General features: G+C 45.9%; 1 protein-coding gene across 1 annotated transcript in view; it reads right to left on the bottom strand.

The window, feature by feature from the left end:
• IGLON5 (IgLON family member 5) overlaps positions 1 to 25,282 on the bottom strand; it is a gene marked incomplete at its 5' end in the record, with an annotated part of 86,152 nt that extends 60,870 nt beyond the window's left edge. Inside the window, one exon of the mRNA XM_081962266.1 lies at positions 25,222 to 25,282. Coding sequence (XP_081818392.1) covers positions 25,222 to 25,282 — 61 coding nt within the window. The remainder of the gene's footprint in view (positions 1 to 25,221) is intronic.
• Positions 25,283 to 25,597: the final 315 nt, after the last annotated feature.

Below are 25,597 nucleotides of genomic sequence, written 5' to 3'. Positions count from 1 at the left end.
ATAGGCTTTTGTGATTGTGTCTTGTGGTTGGTCTGGGAAGCAACTGCCAGAACCTTTGTTTTCAATAATGTTGGTTTGCCTCACATTTTTTCTCCTCAGTTCTGTTTACTAGACCTGAATGGAGTTATAAAGGAGATTGTCAAGAGCATTTCAAAAGCTAAAGGAAACCATGGTTGCACTTGCTCAAACAGCCGATGGGAGCAGCTAGATGACCTTAACTGGATTAGCTCCCTTCCTGGAGACATCCTTGCATCAAGGGGGCATAAATCACATCTATCTACTAATGAAACTACACGATTACATGTCAGGAAGTCCTCAAAAATCCTACTCAAAATAAAATCTCAAAAGAGATTTTATTTTAGACGCCTTTACCTGAAAACAATGCTTACAAGAACGTCTTAATTTTTTACTAGATAGGAAATATTAGCTGCTTTCCCCCCCTACAAATTCAATTCATGGATAAAGGACATCTTGATCCAGACTTTCCCAAATAAAGAAAACAGCTCCCCAGAATTTACCAGGTGACCCTGAATTCTAGTCCTACTTTAGGCATGAAAGCCAACTGTGTGACTTTGGGCCAGTCCCTCTCTCTCTCTCTCTCTCAGCCTAACCCACCTCACAGGGTTGTTGTTGTGGAGAAAATAGGAGGAGGGAGGACGAGTATTAGATATGTGCACCACTTTTGAGTTTTTTTATAAAAAATAATAATGAAAGCAGGATATAAAATTAATTCCTGATATTTTCCCTCGGGATTGAATGCGAGTCTATAAACCAGAATAGACTGTGCAATGAAAAAACTGTACATTTACACATACATACGTCCCTTGGCCATTGTGTAACTAAAAATATTACAGTACCCCATGCATTGTATTCTCTGAAGTTCTCCTCTGAAAGCCTTCCCAAATCCAATTCTCTTTCATCTAAAAATGAATGAGACCCGCGAGGAAACAAATGCAAGATTTTGTTTTTTCTAACCACCAACTCCGAACTGACAAAAAACAAATAAAAAAATACCCAGAGCCTGGCAGCATCTTTTGCAACTTACAGATTTCATTCAAAAGCAGGAGCTTTTTGTGCAACTTGTGAAACGAGCTGCAGCCTTTTAATAAAATTCATTAGGCGGAAAAAGTACTAGCAGATTTTCTTTCTTTCTTTCTTTCTTTCTTTCTTTCTTTCTTTCTTTCTTTTTCTTTCTTTCTTTCTTTCTCTTTCTTTTTGTTCCCATAGATGAACACGGCTCTCCTGTAACTTCCACAAATAGATCGTTCTTGCTGTTATCCTGTTTCTGTCCCTCAACTAAACACAAGGGATGTGTGAAGTGTGTGGTGTTTTTTTCAGGGCCAAGGACAAACTCTGAGCTTTTCAAGATCAGCCAGGGACTGGATTCTATAAAACCAAAGGGAGCAATGACAAAGAAATGGCTTAGGCCAGAACAAAAAACTAAAAGTATTTGCCACAGAAAAGCTGCACAGAGAGTCAATCCTTTTTTTTCTCTCTCTACCTTATCTTTAAAGTAGGGGTTTTATAACATCCTCTTTCTTTTAGGACATGAGGCCGTCTTTGAGTAGCAAACCAAGAGCTGCATTTTTAAGGGGACGAAGCCAGGAGGGAAAAAAAGGAGAGATTTAATTTACATTGAACTGCAGTTAAAAATTAGGCTCAATTAAATACATTTCATAGGATTGTTTCCTGGGTAGTCTATGTTTTCCACAGGGCGAATTCCAACTTGGGGATAAATTTTTGGGGGGAGAAATTGTGGGGCAGCGATCAAGGGTTCAGGGGATTTACAAGCAGTCCTTGACATACGACCACAATTGAGCCCCAAGGTTTTGATTATGATCTTTAAAGCGCTTCATGGCATAGGGCCTAGTTACATGCAGGATCGCATCCTGCCCCACACATCCCTACGACCGATTCGCTCACACAGAGAGGGACTTCTCCGGGTGCCGTCCGCCAAACAGTGTCGGGGGGCGACACCCAGGAGCAGAGCCTTCTCTGTGATGGGCCCAGCCCTGTGGAATGACCTCCCCCGTGACATCAGGATTACGTCCGATCTCCGCTCCTTCCGTGTACAGCTGAAGACCCACCTCTTTCAATTATCTGGCCTGGCTCAATCGTAATTTTTCTCTTATTCCTCCTAACTGTTTTTTAAATTGTTTTTAAACGTTAAATTTTTAATTACATATTGAGTTCTTACAATTGGGGTATTTTAATGCTAATTTTAACTGTCTATATGATGTAATTTGTTACCTCCTCCGTGTCCGTGTCCGTGTATGTGTATATGTGTTTGGTATGTATGTATGTCTATTTGTTTTTTATACATTTTCTATGTTTTATATGCTCCATTGTACGCCGCCCCGAGTCCTACTTGGAAAGGGAGCGGCTAATAAATTCAATTTATTATTATTATTATTATTAAATTCCTGTTGCTAAGCGAGACAGTTGTTAAGTGAGTTTTGCTCCATTTTACGACCTGTCTTGCAAACCCTTGTTAAGCGAAACCCTGTAGTTGTTAAGTTAGTAACACGGTTGTTAAGTAAATCTGGCTTCCCCATTGATTTTGCTTGTCAGGAGGTCGCAAAAAGGATCAAAAGACACAGCAGCGGTCATAAATGCAAATCAATTGCCAAGGGTCTGGATTTTGATCCCATGACCACGGGGAAGCTGCAGTGGCCATTAAGTGTGAAAAACAATCACAAGTCACTTTTTTCAGTGCGGCTGTAACTTTGAGCGGTCACTAAGTGAACCGTTGTAAGTCGAGGACTATCTGTATATGGTTTCTTGGGGCTTCAAATGTGGAATGCTTGCAATGCGCTTTCCTACCACTAACTGTTTGGATGCTCTCCTGCCCCATTAGTGAGCCATTGCACAAAACCACCTTCATCTCTTGGGAAAAGAGCCAACGTTCTTACGAAAAAGCTTCCAGATCTGAGAAAATCGTTTCTCAGAGCCAGCTGTACCTGTGTGTGTGTGTGTGTGTGTGTGTGTGTTGTTTTGGATTTGTTTTTCACAGATCAGCTCCTAGCATGTCTGGAAAGCAGCAGGCTGCAGTCAAAATAAGACATAAATCACCCACGCTGCGTTATTTGTCCAGCCGTCCTCACGATTTGGTATTAAGGCTGGTGCAAAGCTTCGCTTTCAAGTCCCAAAGGTTCGATCCGTCAGAATAAAGGCTGGAAGAGGACGTGCAGGTCACCACTACCAGCTCACCTGAACTGGTTCGAACTGGCTGAATACCACCACTGTCTGACGGTCATCTGCCCACCCAACCCCCTGCCCGCAGTGCCCCTGACTGCATTCCAGAATTGGAAGAAACTGTTGCACACCGAAGCCCGTGTGAGATGGCATGTCCCCACCCACTTGCATATTCACTTGCAGGCCATTAGCATGCTCCGTATATCCTACTGAATGGAACAGATGCCAGAAGTACAGCTGAGAAACATGTTCCCCTTGTTCTACAAGCTTCTGTTTGGGAAATACCACCTTATAATGCCTTGGTAAGGCCACACTTGGAATACTGCATTCAGTTTTGGTCACCACTATGTAGAAAAGATGTGGAGACTCTAGAAAGAGTGCAGAGAAGAGCAACAAAGATGATTAGGGGACTGGAGACCAAAACATATGAAGAACGGTTGCAGGAACTGGGTATGTCTAGTTTAATAGAAAGAAGGACCAGGGGAGACATGATAACAGTGTTCCAATATCTCAGGGGTTGCCACAAAGAAAAGGGAGTCAAGCTATTCTCCAAGGCACCTGAGGGTAGAACTAGAAGCAATGGGTGGAAACTAATCAAGGAGAGAAACAACTTAGAACTCAGGAGAAACTTCCTGACAGTTAGAACAATGAATCAGTGGAACAGCTTGCCTCCAGAAGTTGTGAATGCCCCAACACTGGAAGTCTTTAAGAAGATGTTGGATAGCCATCTGTCTGAAACGGTATAGGGTCTCCTGCTTGAGCAGGAAACTGGACTAGAAGACCTCCAAGGTCTCTTCCAAATCTATTCTGACATGTGAATTCCTTACCTGGCTTAACATTTTTATGGCCCTTTCTCACACTCCTTTCTATGCTTATGATCATCCTGTGAGCTCTCATTAATCCTCTCTGCTCTTCCCCAGCCAACGATCTGTTCTTTGATATGTTTTCAGTAGACCTTTTTTTAATTATTATTATTCCAAAGCGTTTCCTCAATATTCTGTTTCATCTGTCCTTAGACCCATCTTTTCCCAGAAACTTTTGGCTCCTCATACCGGATTGTAACTAAGCCAAAGAGCATGTACCTGAAATAAAACTGCCATGTCCGTTGAGTTTATCAGCTGTATCACCTTTGCAGCTGTGAAGTAGAAACATATTTTTACTTCTTTAAAAAAAAAAAAAAGCAAAGAGGAAATCCCAAGATTCTAGATCAGTATTTCTCAACCTTGGCAATTTTAAGATGTGTGGACTTGCACTCCCAGAATTCCCCAGCCAACAAACTGAGTTGAAGGCCACACGCTGTAAAGTTGCTACCGTGTTTCCCTGAAAATAAGACAGGGGTCTTATTTTCTTTTGACACTCCCCCCCCCCGAAATAAGCGCTTAGCCTTATTTTTGGGGAGGTCTTATTATTTTTGAGATGCAGGAGGAATGCTGCAACAGTTGTAAGTGTGAGGACTGGTTGTATGTCACTATTTTCAATGCCATTGTAACTCTGAAGGGCAGCTGAACGAATGGCTGAAGGTAACTACCCTATTTTTTGGAGTATAAGATGCTCCGAAATATAAGACGCACATAGCTTTTGGGGAGGAAAACAAGGGGGGGAAATCTGCCTCTGCCTCCCAGAAATTTGCCTCCTTGCAGCAAACAGCCCATTTCAGTTTCAGTTTAGCTTGATTAGCACAAGCAACTGATTGTTGGGCCTCCCAATGATCAGCTGTTTCAGGCTGCAGGGCTTGCCATAGCCTATTGCCACCTCTCATCCCATTTTCAGCTTCCCCGTTTTTCGCCTCTGCACGCCCATTTTCTTCCTGTTCCAGGCGGCGGGAATCGGAATGGGCAGAAAATGGGGCACAAAGAGGCTGAAAACGGGATGCGCAGAGGCCAAAAATGGGACGTGGAGGCCGAAAATGGGACACGTAGTGCAGCCTGAAATAGCTGGTGGTCGGGAGGCTGATCCAAATGACAATCAGCTGTTTGTGTTAATCAGGCTGTGCTGAAGCTGAAACTGAAACAGGCTGTTTGCTGTAAGAAGGCAACGTGTTGGGAGGCAGAGGCCAAAGGGTGGGAGCCGGTGGCTCAGCGGGGCTACATTCTGTGTGTAAGACGCAGCCAAATTTTCACCCTCTTTTAAGGGGTGAAAAGTGCGTCTTATACTCTGAAAAATACGGTAGCTGTAACTTCTATGATCTGTCCATGGTACTTTTCTCCAGCCTGCATGCTGTACTTCAGGTGCAGAGTATGCCAGCCAGTTTCTGTACGGCTGAGAATTTACTGGCTACAAATTGAGATGGTTTTTAAAAAGGGACGTGACAAATACATGAGCTGCAAGGCTACGAATTGATAACACAACAGCAATTTTCTGCCTTTTCAATCACTTCCTTCCCTGGGCCACTTCGTATGCAAAGTATATAGGTTCCCGCCACATTATAACCCTCTTCAGGCTAATAATGTTTGCTTCGTTGGAATCCACCTATTTCATCCTAACTTGTGCATTTAAAAACAACACACACACACACACACACACAAACACACCTGACTCCCTCCCCCAATACTTGCATCCTTCTGCCAACTCCATGGAAAAACCACGGGTCTTTCTTTCAAGCAAACCTGTGTCAGGCTGGGAGCTCTGGAGGAATTATATGGTGAAAGCCTGCATAAACTTTGCACTGCGGGGGGAGAGAGGGGGCTGCAAAATACGATCCAAATGCCCTTCCTGCTGAGGAAGCTTTTAGAACCCTAAAGTCTGTGCTTATTGTTTTTAAAGTGCAGTTGGAAGCTGGCATTTTTTTTTTTTTTTGCCAATCTTGCTACTTTAAAACCAGCCAACTTACATTGCTGTTTCTCAGAGCTCATCAAATTATTCCTCCCTCTCCCCTTCCCCCTCAAAAGCCCCTCTACCTTCCCCCCTCCACCTTTCCTATTGATTCTCTCCTGCAGTCTGTTTAAGGAATCCTGACTCGGCACTAACCTAACTAAGCCAACTCCAACATCCCCAGGGCTCATGCCAAGACATTTTATATCTGCCTTGCATTCCCAACCCAAAGCTCATCTCAACACTGGAGCGAACCCAGGCTGGTCAGAGCAGTCTTACACCTAAGGCGGCAACACCCCAAAGGGGAGGGAGGGGGTGTTTGAACAGGATCAGCAGCTCCAGGCTTGTGTTCAAGAGAGGGGGAGGGGGTAGTATGTGTCCTCAAGGAGCCATTGATCTTTCTCCTTGGTGTTGTTACCATCTGCATCACAGGGCAGAACAGGCAAATAGGAAGCCACAGCAGCTGAGGGGCATTAGAGGGCTTTTGGAGGGTCAGCGAAGGGAGGGGGTGATCCATGGATCATCAGTGGATGAGAGCCAGATTAGGTATCCCAAAGGGGCTTTTTTCAAGAGGCAAGAGGACTTTCTGGTTTTTTCTTTGAAGACGTTTTGCGTCTCATCCAAGAAGCTTCTTCAGCTCCGACTGGATGGTGGAACCAAGGAGTGTAAATCCTTCCGTTCCCCACTACCATCCAATCAGAGCTGAAGAAGCTTCTTGGAGGAGGAGCAAAAAGAAGAAAACAGGAAGTCCAGCTGCCTCTTGAAAAAGCCCCTTTGGGACTGGGATGACTGAGAATCTCCATAGACAGCTTGAGTAGAGAGGTTATGCAGTCTCTTGCAGGACAACGTGCCATAGTTAATCAAGGACAAACATTGGAATGACCATAGAACAGTGGTTCTCAACCTTTCCAATGCCCCGACCCTTTGATACAGTTCCTCATGTTGTGGTCACCCCCAGCCATAAAATTGGTGTCTCGATTCCTAAGACCATCGAAAATATGTGTTTTCCAATGGTCTTAGGCGACCCCCTGTGAAAGGATCGTTTGATCCCCAAAGGGGTCCCGACCCACAGATTGAGAACCACTGTCATAGAACAACAACAGGTGGTCTCCAAAAGAGCAGAGATAGACACCATGGTTTGCAGGATAGCATTGCTGGTAATGAAATTCAGAAATGGAAGAGGAGGAGGAGGAAGAGAGGGAAGGGGGAAGAGCAAGAGGAGACTTGGCAAATTAAAAGGGGAGCTGGAAGAAAACCAAGGCAAAGCTACAACTAAAGGTAGTCCCATGTTGCTACTGTTTTCCATTCCCCAGGCCCTCCAAAGTACTTTGCAGATCATGTGCAATCATCTTCAAACTTGCCATCAAAGAGCACATTTTGTTCTGCAGTAACAAAACTCCTCTCATCTCCACCACATAAAAGAGAACGAGATTGATCCATGCCCTTTGCAGTGTGCATTATTTGGTCATGCACACCCACACCCACACATCATTTCCAGAGGAAGCGCTGCAGACCCATCACAGCCACCCTTCTCCTTAAAAGACCTGACACCTAGGCGCAGGGAGATGAAATGGAAAAGGAGCGCCTCTAAAGGAGATCTCTCCCAAATTTGCCCTCTCACCCCCTTCCTAATGTAGCAGAAGGGGGGGGGGAAACAATCCAATGCTCACGGTGTAATCTTCTTAACTCTAATTAATTGATTTGGGTTTTAATTACATGTAGGTTTCCATTAAATCAAATTTTGTTTCTGTCTTGGCTCTATCCACTTGAAGGAGCTGGGGCCTAGACGCACCATTCAAAACACCCTGGAAGCAGGCGGGGGGAGGAGAGAGAATAACACCAATCTGTCAGAATTGTAGTTTAACTGGATTTTCCAAAAAGTGGAATTGGCAAAATATGAATCTCTTAGGAGCCACTCCATGGAGAGCAACTGTTGAAGGAAAAACAACTGATCAGAAAATATGAGCAATCCCAAGGCTCATTGCAAGATCTTCTCTGCTTTATCGCCGAACAAGAGAGATCATGTTTTACACAGTAAGATCTCCAGTGTTTTCTCTCTCTCTCTCTCTCTCTCTCTCTCTCTCTCTCTCTTTGTGTGTCTCTTTTTTGTTGTTTTAAAGGGATTTCTCAGACACCAAGGCTGGAAAAAGCCTGTCTGATATCCCAGCAACCTGTTGTCAATCAAGGAGAGCTGCAAGACTCCAAGGTCTCCCATTTACACACTCTCTTGCCTCAAAGCATAACAAAGTGCCTTGTTTCATGTACCTACCAATGTTCAAAATGCTGCAAACAAGTTTTCCAAACACACGGTTTTCTTTCTTTTTCCTTCAAAGGAAGGCTACTCAAGTGACAAATCAAAAATTAGAGGACGCCAATCCGGTTTGTCCAAGCTGATATTAACTTGCCACGCAAGTCAGTGATGTGAACATTCAAATCATGGATTGCTGACAAGTAGCTCACAGTTTCCCTGCGTCTTTTGCAGCAGGCCTGTTTTCTCTCGTGATTCCTAAGGGCTAGAAACTTAATTCCCTCCCTCTTTTGTTTATTTTCATCCCCCCCCCCCCCCCCGTATCAGAATGGCGTTAATGAGCTGCACGAAGAAACAAAGCAACCATTATCCCCCATACAGGAAGAAACAATTTCCATCAAAATATTAGGTTCTCTGCATAATGCAGGTCTTCTTAGCTTATTTTCATTCAAAATGGAACAGAATAATTATGGGTCAAATTTTATCAATGGCGGGATGCAGAGATGATTAAAAATGTAAATGGGACGGGCCTTTCTTTTCATCTCTGGCTTCGCGCCCTTCACATATAGGACAATTCCATACTGGATGAGGATTATGGGGCACAGAGAGACAAGTAGGGAAGGCACATTTATGCTGCCTATCAAAGTTGTAATGCCAACTAGAAAACACAGCAGGCTCCCAGCTAGGTAATCCGTGGGTTTTCGCCCATCCTGAAATCATGCATTCTCCAAAGGTACCTGCAGCCTTCTAGGATTCACTAAAAGCATTCGAACATTAGGCTCAATCATAGTTATTTCTTTGGTTTGGGCTAGTGCATTGTGGGAACCCAAGCTGTGTGGTCTGTTAGTTCTGGACCACGGTGAGCCTAACCAGCTAATCAGGGGCATCCATGAATAAAGCTGTAGATGGCAAATGTCTTTCATTCCTAGCCCACAATTGTTCTGCCTTCAGTCTGGAGGCTGGCTGGCTCTCCACGGATTTAATCAGGGGCGCGTGGAACACACAAGGCTGACATTCTGACAGGGGAACTTCCAAAAATGAAGGGAACAAGAGCAGACAACTCGGGTTTTGTGCCTGGGGCTGGCCGTTTTAACTTGTCTGGTTTCAGCTATGTCATCTGCCTTCCACATTTGTAACTGACTTCAGACCTAGTTGCAATGCAGTGACAGATCGGACTCGTGCATTATGTCATCCTGTTATCCGAGTGCAACAGAGACTCGCACAGCCATCGATTCGCACAACACACTAGAAACCAGGTTCAGAAAACACAATTGCCTTACCGTACTCATAACACATCGGGCTGTTTAACTGGGATTTCACAACCTATAGAAACACTAGCGCCACATGTGAAATTCCAGTGAAACACGCTTATGCACAGAAATATTCTCAACTAAGAGTTAAGATTAGAAGTTAGACGTCAACTGAGTTCACGGTTTGTAGAATTTAGTATATTTGTGGCTATCACAGAATTCTAAGCTGATCCCTCTTTGGACTCTGCATTCCTTCTACACCAACCAAACTACAGGTAGTACTTATGACCAGAATGGAGACCAGAATTTCCTTTGCCATGCAAGGTGATTGTTAAGTTTGTCGTGCCCAATTTTACCATATTTTTTGCCACAGTTGAGCAACTTTTAACAGCAGTTGTTAAGGGAAATACGCAGGCAAAACTAGCTTCCCACATTGACTTAGCTGATTGGAAGGTTGCAAATGGGGATCAAATGATCCAGGAGTACTGTAACATTGGCACACTGAGAATATATCTGCTGAACAAAACTCCGCATGGGCAACAGGAAGGGTATCCGGCCATTCAAACACTCGGCTAGCTCCATTCAGTTGCCCAGACTCCACCCCAAAAAGGGATTATGGGGTGGTTAAAAGATGATGTACTGTAACCATCTGAAAATACATGCCAGTTGGCAAGTCCCCAAGTTTATGTGACTCTGGGGTCATGCTGTGATGGTCATGTGACGATTGGTCTTCAGTCACTTTTTTCAATGTTGTTCTAACTTCGATCTGTTGCTAAACAAATAGTTGCAAGCCAAGGTTGACCTGTACATTGTCGTTTGAGATCTTCATTTCAGCAAGGTTAGCACCTCAAGAGCTTCTGCCTGACTACCTGTGTTTGCTGCATATTTTTAAGTTTATGCATTTATTTATTTTTATCCCACCTTTATTATTTTTGACAAATAACACCGGGAAGGGGGGAGGCAAATCTATCCAACTCACCTTCATCCTTCTATTCTCCCCACAACAACCTTGTGAGGTGGGCTGGGCTGGGCTGAGAGGGGGGAACTAGCCCAGAGTCACCCAGCCAGCTTTCATGCCTAAAACGGGACTAGAACTCACCATCCCCCAGTTTCAAGCTCGGTGCCTTCACCGACTAGACAAAACCGGCTCCTAAACATCTCTGAAGTTTCTCAGTCATCCAGGTCACCGTTGTCCCCATGATGCTTTTTCAAGAGGCAACTGGACTTTCTGGTTTTTCTTTGAAGACATTTCGCTTCTCCTCTAAGAAGCTTCTTCAGCTCTGACGGGATGGAAATGGGGAATGGAAAGATTTATACTCCTTGGTTCTACCATCCAGTCAGAGCTGAAGAAGCTTCTTGGAGGAGAAGCGAAACGTCTTCAAAGAAAAACCAGGAAGTCGACTTTGTCTTGGAAAAGCACCTTTGGCACTGGCTCCTAAGTTTTTGGCCCATTCAGAGCGTGTTATCAGAGCGCTCCGTAGGTGTTGTGAGTACTAAATGAAGACAAGCCTCCTCTAAGCTTTCTTTAGCAGTTAAGAGTCCTGTGTAGCACCTACTTAGCAGCATGCAGAAGTGGCTGAGGCGACTGCAAAGCGGCTGAGGAGTTGTCTTTTTGGAACATGATCTACAGACACAACGCACTGAACCGCAAGCTACGCAGCCTCAAATGAGTGTTTTTGTACAAACGCAGCTTTGGGAGCCCAGCTTTTCCCTCCAAGGCTTAATGGTTTGAAAGGTCACGAGCAGCCGAGTTGAGTTTCCCCAAGGTGCTAACCACAGTTCTTGTTCATCATATTAGCCCAATTAAGTCAGCCGCAACTTTTCTGGTTCACACATTGCATTTCGCCATAAATCCTAGAACCCGGGCGCGGGTTTTGTAGATTATGCTGAAACAGGAGCAAGGAAACGACATGATGGCTTAGAGACATGTTTGAACTCTATCGCATCTGACGATGCCTCCAAAGTCAGAAGCAAGCAGAGTGATATTTCTTGCGGGGATAAGAATAAGAAGAGAGCATCCTGCAAGAGTTGATCTCCGAATCACTCCTTGCAAGCAAGACAGGCTTGAAGTGAGGGACAAAGAAATGGAAACAGGTCGATTTAGCAGGAATTACTATTATGGCCACATACTCCAGGTGAGGGACAAAAGCCATACCAAGATATGAGAACTCTGCCCAGGCAGCGGTGGGTTCCGGATCTCGTTCCAACTGGTACGGTTGGAATGGGCCCGGTGTTGCCTACATGGGCCCGGTGTTGCCCACGGCGCACGCATGCATTGTAGCTGCAAACAACGCTTCCGCAAGCCTCCGCGATGCTCCAGCTGCTCGGCGGAGCATTTGCGCAGGCGCTGTACACGCCATGCACATGCGTGGAAGCATCGAAAGCTTTAAAACACAGGTAAGGAGCTCAGGCGGGCGGCTGGGCCCTCCGGAGCACCGTACCGGAACGGTATCCGGTGCTCCGGGCAGGCTCCACTATGCCCGTACCGGGGCGTACCACCTGCAACCCACCACTGCACACAAATAGCAATAGATGGGCAAAAAATAAATGGGTCAGACCAAGGAGTCATTCAGGTCACAAATGCAAACTTCACCCAGCCCCTTAAGCCCCAGTTTCTTTGTTTCGCCTATCCTGCGAAGCCAGTAACTTTGTTTTCATTTCAATAAGCCCTGATTAAACCAAGAATGGTTAACTGCAGTCTATGGCTCAAGTGCAACGTTTTGAGATCTTCAGTGTCCTTATTTATTTTCCCCCTAGGGGACAAAAGGAGAGAAGGAGCCAAGAATATGATAGATCTTTTTTTTCCAGAAACAAACAAAAACAGTTGAATTGATTGATTATGGTATTTGACTCCTCCTGAAATGGACTGCAGTGACCTTCAGGGTTGGTTGGTCAACAAGGCCTTAAAGCAGGGGTGTCCAAACTTGGCAACTTTAAGACTTGTGGACTTCAACTCCCAGAATTCCCCAGCCAGCATAGCTGGCTGGGGAATTCTGGGAGTTGAAGTCCACAAGTCTTAAAGTTGCCAAGTTTGGACACCCCTGCCTTAGAGGTTACAGGTAGTCTTTGATTTATTTAGAGACCGTTAGAAGTTGCGACAGCGCTGAAAAAAGTGGCTTATGGCTGCTTCTCACGCTTACCGCCATCGTAGCATCCACATGATCAAATGTTGTGCATTCAGGATGGTCGCTGCATTCCAGCCATACGTGATTCCTCTTTTGCGACCTTCCTGGATCAGCTTCCAGCAAGCAAAGTCACGGGAAGGCCACATTGCCATAACGGCCCTGTAATTCACTTAGCAAGTGCAGAGATTCGCTTAACAACCGCAGTAAAAATGTCATAGGGCTGAAACTCACTGAACAACCCGCCTTGCTTAGCAACAAAAATTCTGCTGAATTGCGATCATAAATCATGGACTACCTGCATGTTGTGGCCCGCCAGCAGAGCCGGCATCAGATTCGAACAGTGAGGAGGCTGGGGAGGAACATGGGCCAGTCCTGGAGTCTGGGGAAGGCTCGGATGAGGGCTCTGTGTCGGAGGCAGAGAGGGGGCCATGGCCGTATGCCAGTTATCAGCTGTTGTCAGAGTCAGACATCAGTGAGGCAGAAGAACAGCTGGAGCCTGTTCCCAGTGTGCACATGCGCAGAGTTGCCAGAAGAAGGGAGCAGCTAAAGAAGAGGGGTCGGCTTGGGAGTAAGGCCACAGGTGAACAATGAATGGCCCTTCCCAGAGAAAATAAAAGAGGAGTAAAAGGGGAGTGGAGTTTGCAGGAGACAATTAGTTCCCTTAATTCTCCTTGCCAGGTTTTGCAGATATCGGCCTGGCAGCTCTCCAAGCCAGATAAGGTCTGTGACTGTCAATCCGACTTTGCCGTATGTGAATGAGCAGAATTCACAGTAAATTAATAGAAGGGGTTTTTATCAGGATAAGGAGCTTTCTTCATGCTCTTGGGAAGCCTCGGTCAAAACAATGCATTCCATTCCCAAAACATCTGCCTGGGCATTTCAGTCTTGCAGAAATGGCACACTCTGGGTTCCTTCAATTAGCAATGTCATCTACTAGAATCCCGAAATCATGCCTTATTTGTAGATGTATTGGCTCTCTGTAATGAGCCCCCCCCCCCCCCCCCAAGATCAGGATGCCCCCTCATTTAAGCACGTTTTGTGAATTCTTTGAATCTGGCAATCCTTCCCTATTTGCTCAGCGTTCCCAAGGCATGGACAGCAATCCATAAGACTCCCTCCATGCCTGGATTATTAAATAAGACTCGTTCCTCAAAATAATAAAAAAACCCCATAGCCAAGCTTTAGTGCTAATTAACTTTGGCCTTTGGGATTGTTACTAAATTGAAGTCATCTTAACTTGTTGCAATGCCTGTTTAAATCAGCGATCTACTGATGAAAAAGATACACAAAAGAGACAAGAGATAACAGCAATAGCAGTTAGACTTATATACCGCTTCACGGTGCTTTACAGCCCCCTCTAAGTAGTTTACAGGGTCAGCTTCTTGCCCTATACAATCTGGGTCCTCATTTTAGCCCCCTCAGAAGGATGGAAGGATGAGTCAACCTTGAGCCTGGTGAGATTTTGAACTACCAAATTGCAAGAAGCTGGCAGTCAGCAGAAGTAGCCCGCAGTACTACATTCTAACCACTGCACAACCACAGCTGGATAGGATAGGATAGGAGAGAAGAGAAGAGAGAAGAGAAGGGACCTTGGAGGTCTTCTAATCCAGCCCCCTGCTCAAGCAGGAGAACCTATGATGAGAAAGGCGAGGCATAAATCTCCTTCCTATATTTGCAAGTTGATGAATGACAGCAGCTCCCATGGAGGTCAAGATGGTGACCATCCTGACCTTTGACCTCCCTTCTCCTGCCCTCTAACCACACCTCTAGCAGTCATCTCACTAACACTGCAGAGTTTCAACAGCCTATTAAAATGACTACATGCAATCCCCAACTTATGACCACAATTTTCATTGCTAAATAAGGCAATTGTTCAGTGAGGCACGCCCAATTTTACAACCTGTTACATTAAGCAAAAACCACGACACTCCTTAAGTGAATCATGTGCTCATTAAGAGGATCTGCCTTCCCCCATTGAAGCCGGTGCTCATCAGAAGTCAGCAAGAAAGGTCGCAAATGATGATCAAATGACCCGGGGATGCTACAATTGTCTTAAATACATGCCAGTTGAAAGGGACTCAGTGGCTAAGACGCTGAGCTGGTCGATCAGAAAGTTCGGCAGTTCAAATCCCTAGCGCCGTGTAACAGAGTGAGCTCCCGCTACTTGTCCCAGCTTCTGCTAACCTAGCAGTTCGAAAGCATGTAAAAATGCAAGTAGAAAAATAGGAACCACCTTTGGTGGGAAGGAAACAGCATTCTGTGCACCTTCGGCGTTTAGTCATGCTGTCCACATGACCACGGAGACATCTTTGGACAGCGCTGGCTCTTCGGCTTTGAAATGGAGAGGAGCACCGCCCCCTAGAGTCAGGAATGACTAGCACATACAGTATGTGCGAGGGGAACCTTTACTTTTACCTTACATGCCAGTTGCCAAGTGCCCAAATTTTGTAACTATGGAAATGCTGCCACCGTCCTAAGAGCAGGAACAGGTCATAAGTCATTCTTTTTCAGTGCCATTGTAACTTCGAACAGTAAACACTAAATGAATGGTTGCAAGTTAAGACCTACCTATATTTCATGGTGGCATTCATGCTGATGAATTGCTGAGGGCTGACTCCTACTTGATGACACATCATCAATCAATCAATCAATCAATCAATCAATCAAATCAATCAATCACCTTCATGGACTCTAATCCCTTCATTGACTATACCATCTTGAGTACATGCATAGTAGCATGGATGAGGCGGGTTAAACCAGGATAGAGGATACAAACAATGATAATTATTTTCTTGATGGTACCCATTCACAAAATACTAGTTCATACTATGTTGGAGGTAAAGGTAAAGGTTCCCCTTGCACATATGTGCTAGTCATTTCTGACTCTAGGGGGCGGTGCTCATCTCCTTTTCAAAGCCGGAGAGACAGCACTGTCCGAAGATGTCTCCGTGGTCATGTGGCCGGCATGACTAAACGCCGAAGGTGCACGGAATGCTGTTCCCTTCCCATCAAAGGTGGTTCCTATTTTTCTACTTGCATTTTTACATGCTTTCGAACTGCTAGGTTGGCAGAAGCTGGGACAAGTAACAGGAGCTCACTCTGTTACACAGCGCTAGGGATATGAACTGCCGAACTTTCTGATCGACAAGCTCAGCGTCTTAGCCACTGAGCTACTGAGTCCCTTTCAACTGGCATGTATTTAAGACAATTGTAGCATCCTGGGGTCATTTCATCATCATTTGCGACCTTTCCTGCTGACTTCCGATGAGCACCAGCTTCAATAGGAGAAGCTAGATCCGCTTAATGACCACATGATTCACTTAACGAGTGTCAATTCGAACTGCCCAACTTCCAACCTTTCTGATCGACAAGCTCAGCGTCTTAGCCACTGAGCCACCGCGTCCCTTTTTATGTTGGAGGATATCCTACAAAAATATATTAAACCTCCCAAAGGATCTTTTTCTCTTTGACAAGATTTCTCTTCCAGAAGTCATCTCAGAAAAGTGATTTCCCCCCCTATTTGAAACGGAAGATTCATTCCTAAGGTGGAACTTGATCCCAGGAGTCAGAACTGAATCATATAAGTCTTGGAGCAGGGCCATCTGCAAATTTAACACCCAACATTCTCAGGACCCTCCTGGGTTATCTCTGATCTTCCTTTGTTCATTGGGAAAGTCTGAAAAGAGTTTCTAAACACTCTTGGCCAGAGGAGCTTGGAACTGTTCCCTCAAACTTCACACAAAAAAAGGCCAAAAGGTCAAGAAATGGGATCAAAACATACATTTGTGCCCCGTCCACAGAAACAGCATCCATTCATTAGGCAGAACGTATCACCAATGAGGAAAACTTGCTCAAACCTGGCCTTAAAAAAACAAACCCAAAGTCTTTGAATACAGCTTTTTAATTCATACTCGACTTTTGGATTCTCAAGCACAGCAGCATTTCAATGTATTAATTTTATGGATTTTCTTTTCTTTTCTTTTTCTAATGCCTACAAATCAATCTTGCCTTCTAGTGGCTGTATAGACAAATCCCGGCAATTTTCTTGGCAAGAGTTTTGGAAGGAGGCTGCCATTGTTTCCTTCCAGGAGGTGAGAGAAAGTGACTGGCCCAAGGTCACCCAGCTGGCTTCGTGCCTAAAGCAGGACTAAACCTCACAGTCTCCAGATTTCTAGCCTTTAATCACGAGAGCCAATACAGAACAGAGAGGGAGAGGGAGGGAGGGAGGGAGGGGTAAGAGAGGAGAGGGGGAGGGAGGGAGGGGAGAGGGAGGAAGAGGGAGAGAAAGAGAGAGGGAGGGAGAGAGGAGAGAGGGGGAGGGAAGAGGGGAGGAGGGGGAGAGAGAGGGAGAGAGAGAGGGAGAGAGAGAGGATGGAGAGGGAAAGAAAGAAAGTGAGAGAAAGAGATGACGGAGAGGGAGGGGCAGAGAGAGGGGGAGAGGGAGAGAGGGAGGGAGGAGGAGAGAGAGGAGAGGGAGGGAGAGACAAAGGAGAGACAGAGAAGAGAGAGAGGAGAGAGGAAGAGAAAGAGAAAGGAAGAGAAAGAGAGAGGATGGAGAGAAAGAGAGAGGGAGAGAGAGAATGGAGAGCGAGAGGGAGAGAGAGAGAGAGGCAGGGGGAAAAAAACCCACACAGGCTTTGTAATTAAATTAGCCAACAACCTGGGATCTCTCTGAGAAAGTGCTGTTGATCGGTATCATCACAAATCTGTACCAGGCAATCTGATTAATTGCAAGGAGTCCCATTTGTTCCACTTGGCGATCTAAATTGTGCTGATCAGCTTATCTGGTTATTTTCATCGTGGGTTTCTGTAGCTTGCAATATCCTAAGGCCCTAAAACTGAATCATGGGAATGCATTGAATCCACCCGGCTAGGTTGGACTCCCCAAACTCTTCGCCAGCTTAAACAACAACATGTTTGCAACGTGTAATTTATTCCACTTCAACAAATAAAGCAACGAGACGTCTCTCTCTCTCTCTCTTTCTCTCTCTCTTTCTCTCTCCACCTTCTGCCATACGGACGTCCTGCTCAGCTCTGCTATTCATTTCCCACCGCTCAAACAAATATTGGTTGGTGAGATTAGTGCACTGCAGAAAAATTCTCTTGACCCTTTCTCCCCTCCTCCTACCCAAGCAGTTCTCATTTAGTACCGTGAAGACAACTGGCTACCCAAATTTATTTGCAAGGAAAAGAGAATGTTGTTGCAGTCTCATGAGTTGGATGTTCTAGTATTTATTCAGCTCTCAAATATACAGTATATATAGGTAAAGGTAAAGGTTCCCCTCGCACATAAGTGCTAGTCGTTCCCAACTCTAGGGGGCACTGCTCATGTCCGTTTCAAAGCCAAAGAGCCAGCAGTGTCCGGAGACATCTCTGTGGTCATATGGCCGGCAAGACTAAACGCTGAAACGCTGTTACCATCCCACCAAAGATGGTTCCTATGTTTTTACTTGCATTTTTACGTGCTTTTGAACTGCTAGGTTGGCAGAAGCTGGGACAAGTAACGGGAGCTCACTCCATTATGCAGCACTAGGAATTCGAACCGCCAAACTGCTGAGCTTTCTGATGAACAAGCTCAGCATCTAAGCCACTGAGCCACCATGTCCCTGATATATATATATATTACCTTTACATATTTATATATTATATCTTAATTAATTACAAGATGTTGTTTCGTATAGCTACCAGGTGAATATCCCCAGCTGGTCCTAACAAGTTAATTTTTCCAATCTCATGCCATTCAGAAATGCTGGGAGCAGAACTTCCAGGTTCTCAGCTAGGATTAGCCAGGATGACTGAGAATTCTGGGAGCTGGGAGTGCTAGTGTGTCCAAAAGGCATCAAGTTGCGGAATTTGTTTAAGGAACAAGGCAGTTTTGGAGAAATTTTCATGTTTGGAAGGTGAGATTCTTATACTTATTTATAGTGATGAAATGAACAAAATCTCTTTCTTTTCCCCCTCCCTCTCTCTTTCCCTTCTCTCTTTTTTCTCTTTCTCTTTCACCCCCTCTCTCTTTCCTCTCTCTCTCTTTCCCCCCTCTCTCTTTCCTCTCTCTCTTTCCCCCCTCTCTTTTTCCTCTCTCTCTGCTTTTCCTCTTTGTTTTTCCCCTCTCTGTTTTTCCTTTCTTTTTTTCCTTCTCTCTCTCTTTTTCCTCTATCCCCCTCTCTCCTCCTCCCTACCTTCAAATTGCAACCACAATAGTCATGCCCGATTTTATCACCTTTTTTTTCTTGCCACAGTTGTTAAATGAATCCCTGCAGTTGTTATGTGAAACACCTGAGCGTTAAGCGAATTCAGCTTTTCCCCATTGACTTTACTTCTCAGAAGCCAGCTGGGAAGGTCACAAATTGTGACACACACACACACACACACCCCACGGCCCCCAAGACATCTCAACCATTGTTAAGTTCATGCCGGATGCCGAATGCCCATCTGGGGTTACCTGACAATAACAGAGGAATGCTCTCAACTTTTGGTCCTATTTACTTCCCCAAAACATCTGCCCAGGCTCTATTAGGAACTAAATGTTGGGCAATGTACTTTCTGCTTTCTCTGGAGAGATTTAAGAAATATTCTCGTGACCTAAACTATTTGAAAAGACATTTTTCCTCTCCGGTGTGTTGTTGTTGCCTCTTGTCAGAACAGGGTAACCTTGGAGTTAAAGCAAAGTCTTCTCAAGGAACCTGTTTTGAAGGCCTGAGGAGAATGAGGTGCAGCCCCTACATTATTCCAGGGCCCAAGGAACTCATGGCCCATGAAGGGGAATTTTTTTTAAAAAATTACAAAACCATTTAAAAAAAACAAACAAACCAATATGGGATATATACTTCATACTCTCTATACTTTGTGTATATAGCACAAAACCGCCTTGCAGCCTTGTTAGACATCACCTTCCTTAATCTGAAACAGCGAACAGTTATTTACCTAATTTATTGAATTTTAATTTCACTACTTATTTATTTAAGTTTGCAAGTTTAGTGTCATTTCATTTATGGACACATTTCATATTTCCTTTCAGTTTATGAATGGTGGTGAAATGCCATCTCCAAAACGTGGAGCTCAAAAACGCGGTAAATTGTAAATGTAAAATTAGGACATGATTGACGGATGTGTCCGTGTGTGGGAGGGGTGGGGGGGGTTGTTCCACTGATTAATTGTTCTAACTGTCAGGAAATTTCTCTTCAGTTCTAAGTTGCTTCTCTCCTTGATTAGTTTCCACCCATTGCTTCTTGTTCTACCCTCAGGTGCCTTGGAGAATAGCTTGACTCCCTCTTCTTTGTGGCAACCCCTGAGATATTGGAATAATGCTATCATGTCTCCCCTAGTCCTTCTTTCTCTTAAGCTAAACATACCCAGTTCCTGCAACCGTTCTTCATATGTTTTAGTCTCCAGTCCCCTAATCATCTTTGTTGCTCTTCTCTGCACTCTTTCTAGAGTCTCCACATCTTCTGATCAAGGGATCCCTCATCTGCAAACCTGGGCTCAGATCCTGTCACCAAATTGAATCTGAATTGGTTTCAAGCGTTTCTGCGTTTCGTGCCCTGGGTGGCATGGAACTGGCTAGTCCAGGGGTGGGATTCAACCGGTGTAACAACTGGCTTGCTGAGCATCCACTTTGCGCATCCCTTTAAACACTTACCTTCTACTGCAGCCCTGGTACAAAACACGGGGCTTCAGAAAAGGGAACATAGGTCAGTCTAGCGCAGGGGCAGGCAGACGGGCCCACCTGATCATTGGGGCGAACCGGTTCGCTCTCAACTGATGGTCAGAGCTATCGGTTCGTCCGAACCGGCTGAATCCCACCCCTGGATTCCCTTCTTGACCAAATCAGGGTTGAAAGCACAGCTTAGAAATCCTGCTGGCTGTTTTGTAAGCAGCCTGTCCCAATCACATGCTTGCCTATTCGGTGGAACCCGCGTGTTTCGAATGGCTTTCTTTATTCTAACAGCAGCAATATCGCCAAGACTTAAAATTTGGATTTTGCACAGCAGTTCCCAGCCTACGAGGTAGGAATCTCCCTTGGGGAGTGGGAGACAGACTAGGGGAGGGATGAAGAACCTTTCCCTTTCATTGCATCGTTTTCCGTTGCTTATTTGTATACAGTTTGGACATCGGGGATCTCCAAACTTGGCAACTTGTGGATTTCAACTTCCAACTGGATGAGGAATTCTGTTGAAGTCCCCATGTCATAAAGTTGCCAAATTTGGAGACTCCCCTGATTTTGGAGTTTGGGAGTTTTAGAGAAGGTGTATATTTTAAGATTAGATTCAAGGATGGAGGGGGGGGTGTTGTCATGTCAAAAGGTTAAGGAGCTCCTGGAATAGGTGAACGTTAGGCTTCACTTCTTAACATTCGCAAATAGAATGTTATTGGATCCTCCTATTTGTTCCCTCCAACCCGTAAGAAGTCTTCCTAAGTCAGGAGTCTCCAATCTTGGCAACTTTATGACTCGTGGAATTCTGGGAGTTGAAGTCCACAAGTCTTAAAGTTGGTAAGGTTGGAGACCCCTCTCCTAAGTGACAATAGCATTCCCCGCCTCCAATTTGACCTTTTCCATTCAAGAAACTGTCAACCTTTTGGGGCAGGGCAGGTTAGGAAACAAGACAATGCAAAGATGGACAGAAACTGCTTAATTGTTGGAGACTTAAATAACAGAATCTTGAAAGCCTACCAGTTTTATTCTGCCTCCTCTCGCAGGTAGTCCTCAACTTACGATTCCTAACTGAGCCCAGAATTGGTTGTTTAGTTTAGTTTAGTTTATTAAATTTATAAGCCGCCCCTCTCCCCGAAGGGACTCGGGACGGTGTACAGACAATAAATATACAATAAAACAACAAAGCAAAACACCAAACCCAGACAAAGCAACTTAAACAAACAGTCCGTACAATAACCAAACTAACGATAGTTAAAATAGTTCCAATTAAAACCAATTAAAAACCCCAAAATTTAAAAATTTAAAATGCCATCCAGGAGGGTCAGGATTAGATTATATTATATTTCTGATTTACAATTTCAATTGTGCCAGGCCAGCTAATTTGAACAAGTGGGTCTTGAGTTTCTTGCGGAAGGAGCGGAGATCAACAGTAGTTCTAATATCGGGGGGGGGGGGGGGGAGGTCGTTCCAGAGGGTTGGGCCCATCACAGAGAAGGCCCTACTCCTGGGCACCGCCCGCCCACATTGTTTAGCGGATGGTACCCGGAGGAGTCCCTCTCTGTGAGAGCGGATTGGCCGCAGGGATGTGTGGGGTAGTGATCTTAGGATGCTGCAAATATAGCCACAAAGTTGATCAGATTGCCAAACGCCCCAAATACAATCACGTGACCATGGTGTGTGTGTGTGTGTGTGTGTGTGTGTGTGTGTGTAGATCATAACTTTGAAGTCATGTCATAAGTATCTTTTGGGGGGGCTCCATTGAACTTCAGACGTAAATCAAAAACTACCTGGCTATTAAACAAATCTGAGTTCCTTTATCATTCCCGGCCCTTTCCTAAAACCAAGATCCTCCTTATTTTCCCATTGCCGTTCCTACATTCCTTCTTCAAGGCCCCCTCTGTAAAGTAGCCCTCTACTGAAGCCCAAAACTGACCCTCAAGCCTTCCTTGAGGCCCATGCTGACATCCTTCTGACCTCTCCGTCTCCAAGACCTGCAGCCTTTCAATTCTGGCTTTTGAATTGAAATTGTGCTAGAGAATCATCTGCTGCTCCAGTAGGCAGAACAGGGTTGGTCATCCCACACCTGGACTTCTCGTTACCTTGTCTCAGCCCAATGATGCCAGTCCTCCGCACTCAACCACAACACTTCCAGGTTTACCAGCTCCCTGCGCTGCCAATCATACTGAGATCCAAGCTCCCCAGATCCAGCTCTGCCAATAGAACTGCTCAGTGTGATGACACCACTGATGTGACACCAACAAAAAGGCCTGCCACCCAACCAGCCAATTGAGAGCCCTCGGCTCTCCAAAGGAGGTGGGCTTTAGAACTCATTCTGTCCATGAACGAAGCCCCTTGGAGCTTCTCTGGCTCAACAAGGAAACTATTGAAGGAGACCTTCTACGTTTCTGTTCTGGTCTAAACTTTCCAGAAAAGAGTTAGAGCAGCAGCAAACATCCCAGTGGCCTCTTAAAGGCAAGCAACTCCACCATCAGATGGATCTGACAGCTGGTGGCATAAGAGCCAGCCAAGGAAAGCAGATGCCAAGAAGAATTTTGCTCATCTTCAAGGTTCCACAAGACTCTTGCTCGTGCATGCCAAGAATGCCAATCAACCATCTGCAAGGGTGCTCAAAACTGAGCAATGCTAAAAACAGAACTTCAGCATCAACAGAGGCCCAGGCAAAGCTGAGCAATCGTCAAAAGGAGGCTCAGGAAAAAACATTACCAATATCAACACTTGCTGTCACGCCACTTGTAAATCTGGAAAGAGAGAGCATTCTGTTTTCTCCCCCTCCCCCTTTTTATTTATTTTTTTCTCCCAGGACCAGATCTCAGATGCTCGGAGTTAAATGGCTTGGCAGTTGCCTCCAGAAAGCAAAGATGAATCATCCAGAATTACTCCTTCAAATCCGTTACTACAGGGTATTATTATTATTGCAGAAGACTAAGATTACCACTTGGTTAAATGGGCTTTAGGAAACGATTAGGGAGATTCAAGAAAAGGCAGATCAGTTGAAAGCTGCTGGATTTTTAAAACTCCATGGAACCTCTCCATTCAGGGATGCTCTATCTTCAAATGACAAATGTCAGGGGAAAGAACAGGAGATGTCTCACTACGATTGTTTAGTGGTAGAAAAAAAAATAGATCTTTGGTCAGATCCAGCAGATTTCTTTTGCTGTTGAAATTAGGAAATTAGGAAAGCCACTCCTGGCATTTTAAAAAGCTGACCTTAGAATTGGGGAGATCTGTACCTCAGCAAATGCAAGGAACTAATCAGCCTTATCAACGCCAGTAAGGCAATCCCAGAACCTGCACCAATACATGGCACACCATTGTTCATGCCAACCCTTGTGTTGTTGTCATGCCTGTAAGGATAACAGATCTCTCAGGTTCCCAAGGCCTTGGGGATGCTTGGTTTTGAGATTTACCCAGGGAAATGTGGAGCTTGAAGGGCAGGAGATAGGAAATCCAGGGCTTGAGTTCACATAGCAAACTTTTCCTGGTTCCCGGAATAACTCATTTTCTGGTTTTGCACAACACTCCATGAGACACCAGGGTCTGAGTTCACACAAGACACTAACCTACACCACATCTGCCCCCCAAACCTTCAAATCCCATCAAGGTTAAAACCACAGCAGGGCCGGGTATTGTGCAACTGCGGCTGGGAAGTTTGCAATTGTTTTGGTTAAATGTGTTGTGTGAATACCGTTACTGATGGCACTACTACTACTACAGGCCTAACTTCCAGGTAAGCATGTGTAGCACTTCTCCTGGGAGCTCTGCAGACCTTGAAGTCCCTTTGCAACATATAACTGGATCTCTCCCTCTCTATCTTCCATGTCCCTTTGCAACATATTGCTGGATTTCTCCTCTTCCATCTTCCATTCTCCCTTTTGGGTTCCAGTCTGTTTCTCGACATCCTCCAAGCATCAGAAGCCTTATCTATACCCTTCCCTCCTTCCACTGCTTCCTCCCTGCAACTCTCAGTCCTGAGTCCTGCGCACATTACACAACTGCCTTTTTTTTTTTTTTTTGCTCTGGATTTTCCCCCCAAACCGACGACTCCATCCAGCAGGGAGTCTAACCAAGACCAACGGCAAAGCGCTCCGCTTAGCGCTCTCTCTCTCTCTCTCCTCCCGGCAAGCGCGCCCTTTTCCCGTTTCTCTTCCCTTTTATTTGCGGGTCTTTCGCTCCCAAGCCGGGTTCTGATCTTTCCACCGCCGCCCACGGCAGGGAGGGCGGGGGGGGGGGAGCCACATCCAAGCGCCTGAGTGAGGTTGACAGGCACGTTGCGCTTTCCACGAAAGAGGCTCCCCCTCTTCCCTCCCCATGAATATTCATGGGAGGGGGGGCACAATTGTGCATTCCTACAGCACGCCTGCAGTTGTTGTGACATCTCCGCCGAGGGAGGGAGGGAGGGAGAAGGGGGAAAGGGGGGGGGGTTTCCAAAGGCATGCAGCCGTGACACCCAACGTGACACAAATCTGCAGAGCGGGGAGCGAGACCTCAAGGAAAGGCGCAGCAGACCCCAGAGCGCAGCGGGCAAAGGGGTATATATCTAGGGTGCCTCGCCGGGACTCAACTCCCCCCCCCCGCCTCCCGCGCAACCCGTCTTCCCAGGTGCATAGGTACGGTTGCGCTACCTTCATGGCACGCAACCCTGTTGTGATTCCCGGCGGCGGCGGCGGCGCGCGCGTATGTTTCCCCCCACGAACCCCACGCGTGTGCCCAGAGACGCATTGGGTATTCCGTCCGCGCACGACTTCGCTCACTTCCCCAGCTCGGCTGGACCCTCTTCTCCTCACCCCGCACCACACGTATATACACAAGCACACAAACACCCGGCCGGGTCCCCCCCAACCCACGGGTCCTTCCTTTATCCCCCACCCCACCCCCAGTCCCCCCCTCCCGCCCCGGCGCCGATGGAGATGGCGGTACCTTGCGAGAGCAAAAGGCAGCTCATCTTGAAGAGCAGCGCGCCCAGCAGGACGTGGTTCATCTCTCCGGCTGGTCCTGGATGGAGATGAAGGGGATTCTGCAGCCGCGGCAGGAGGAGCGGCAGAAAAGAGGGGAGGGGGGGACGGCGGAGGAAGGTACGGGCTGGCTCTCGCATTCAACCCGCCAGCCTTGCTGCATCTCATAAGGGGGGGGGAGGAGGAGGGGGGGGACAGAGAGAAAGCCACCGAAGGGCTTGAAAATTTTGACAGACAGTTGGGCAGAGATGAGGGACGCCCCCGAGTGGACCAATCGAGAGATGGGCTGGCTTGGAAAAGGGCGGGGCATGCAAATGAGGTCGATGGGGGACCACCAATGG

The sequence above is a fragment of the Natrix helvetica genome, assembly GCF_964273705.1.
Source record: "Natrix helvetica genome assembly, chromosome: 9".
Taxonomy (NCBI): Eukaryota; Metazoa; Chordata; class Lepidosauria; order Squamata; family Natricidae; genus Natrix; species Natrix helvetica.
This window is presented reverse-complemented; position numbering and strand designations above follow the sequence as displayed.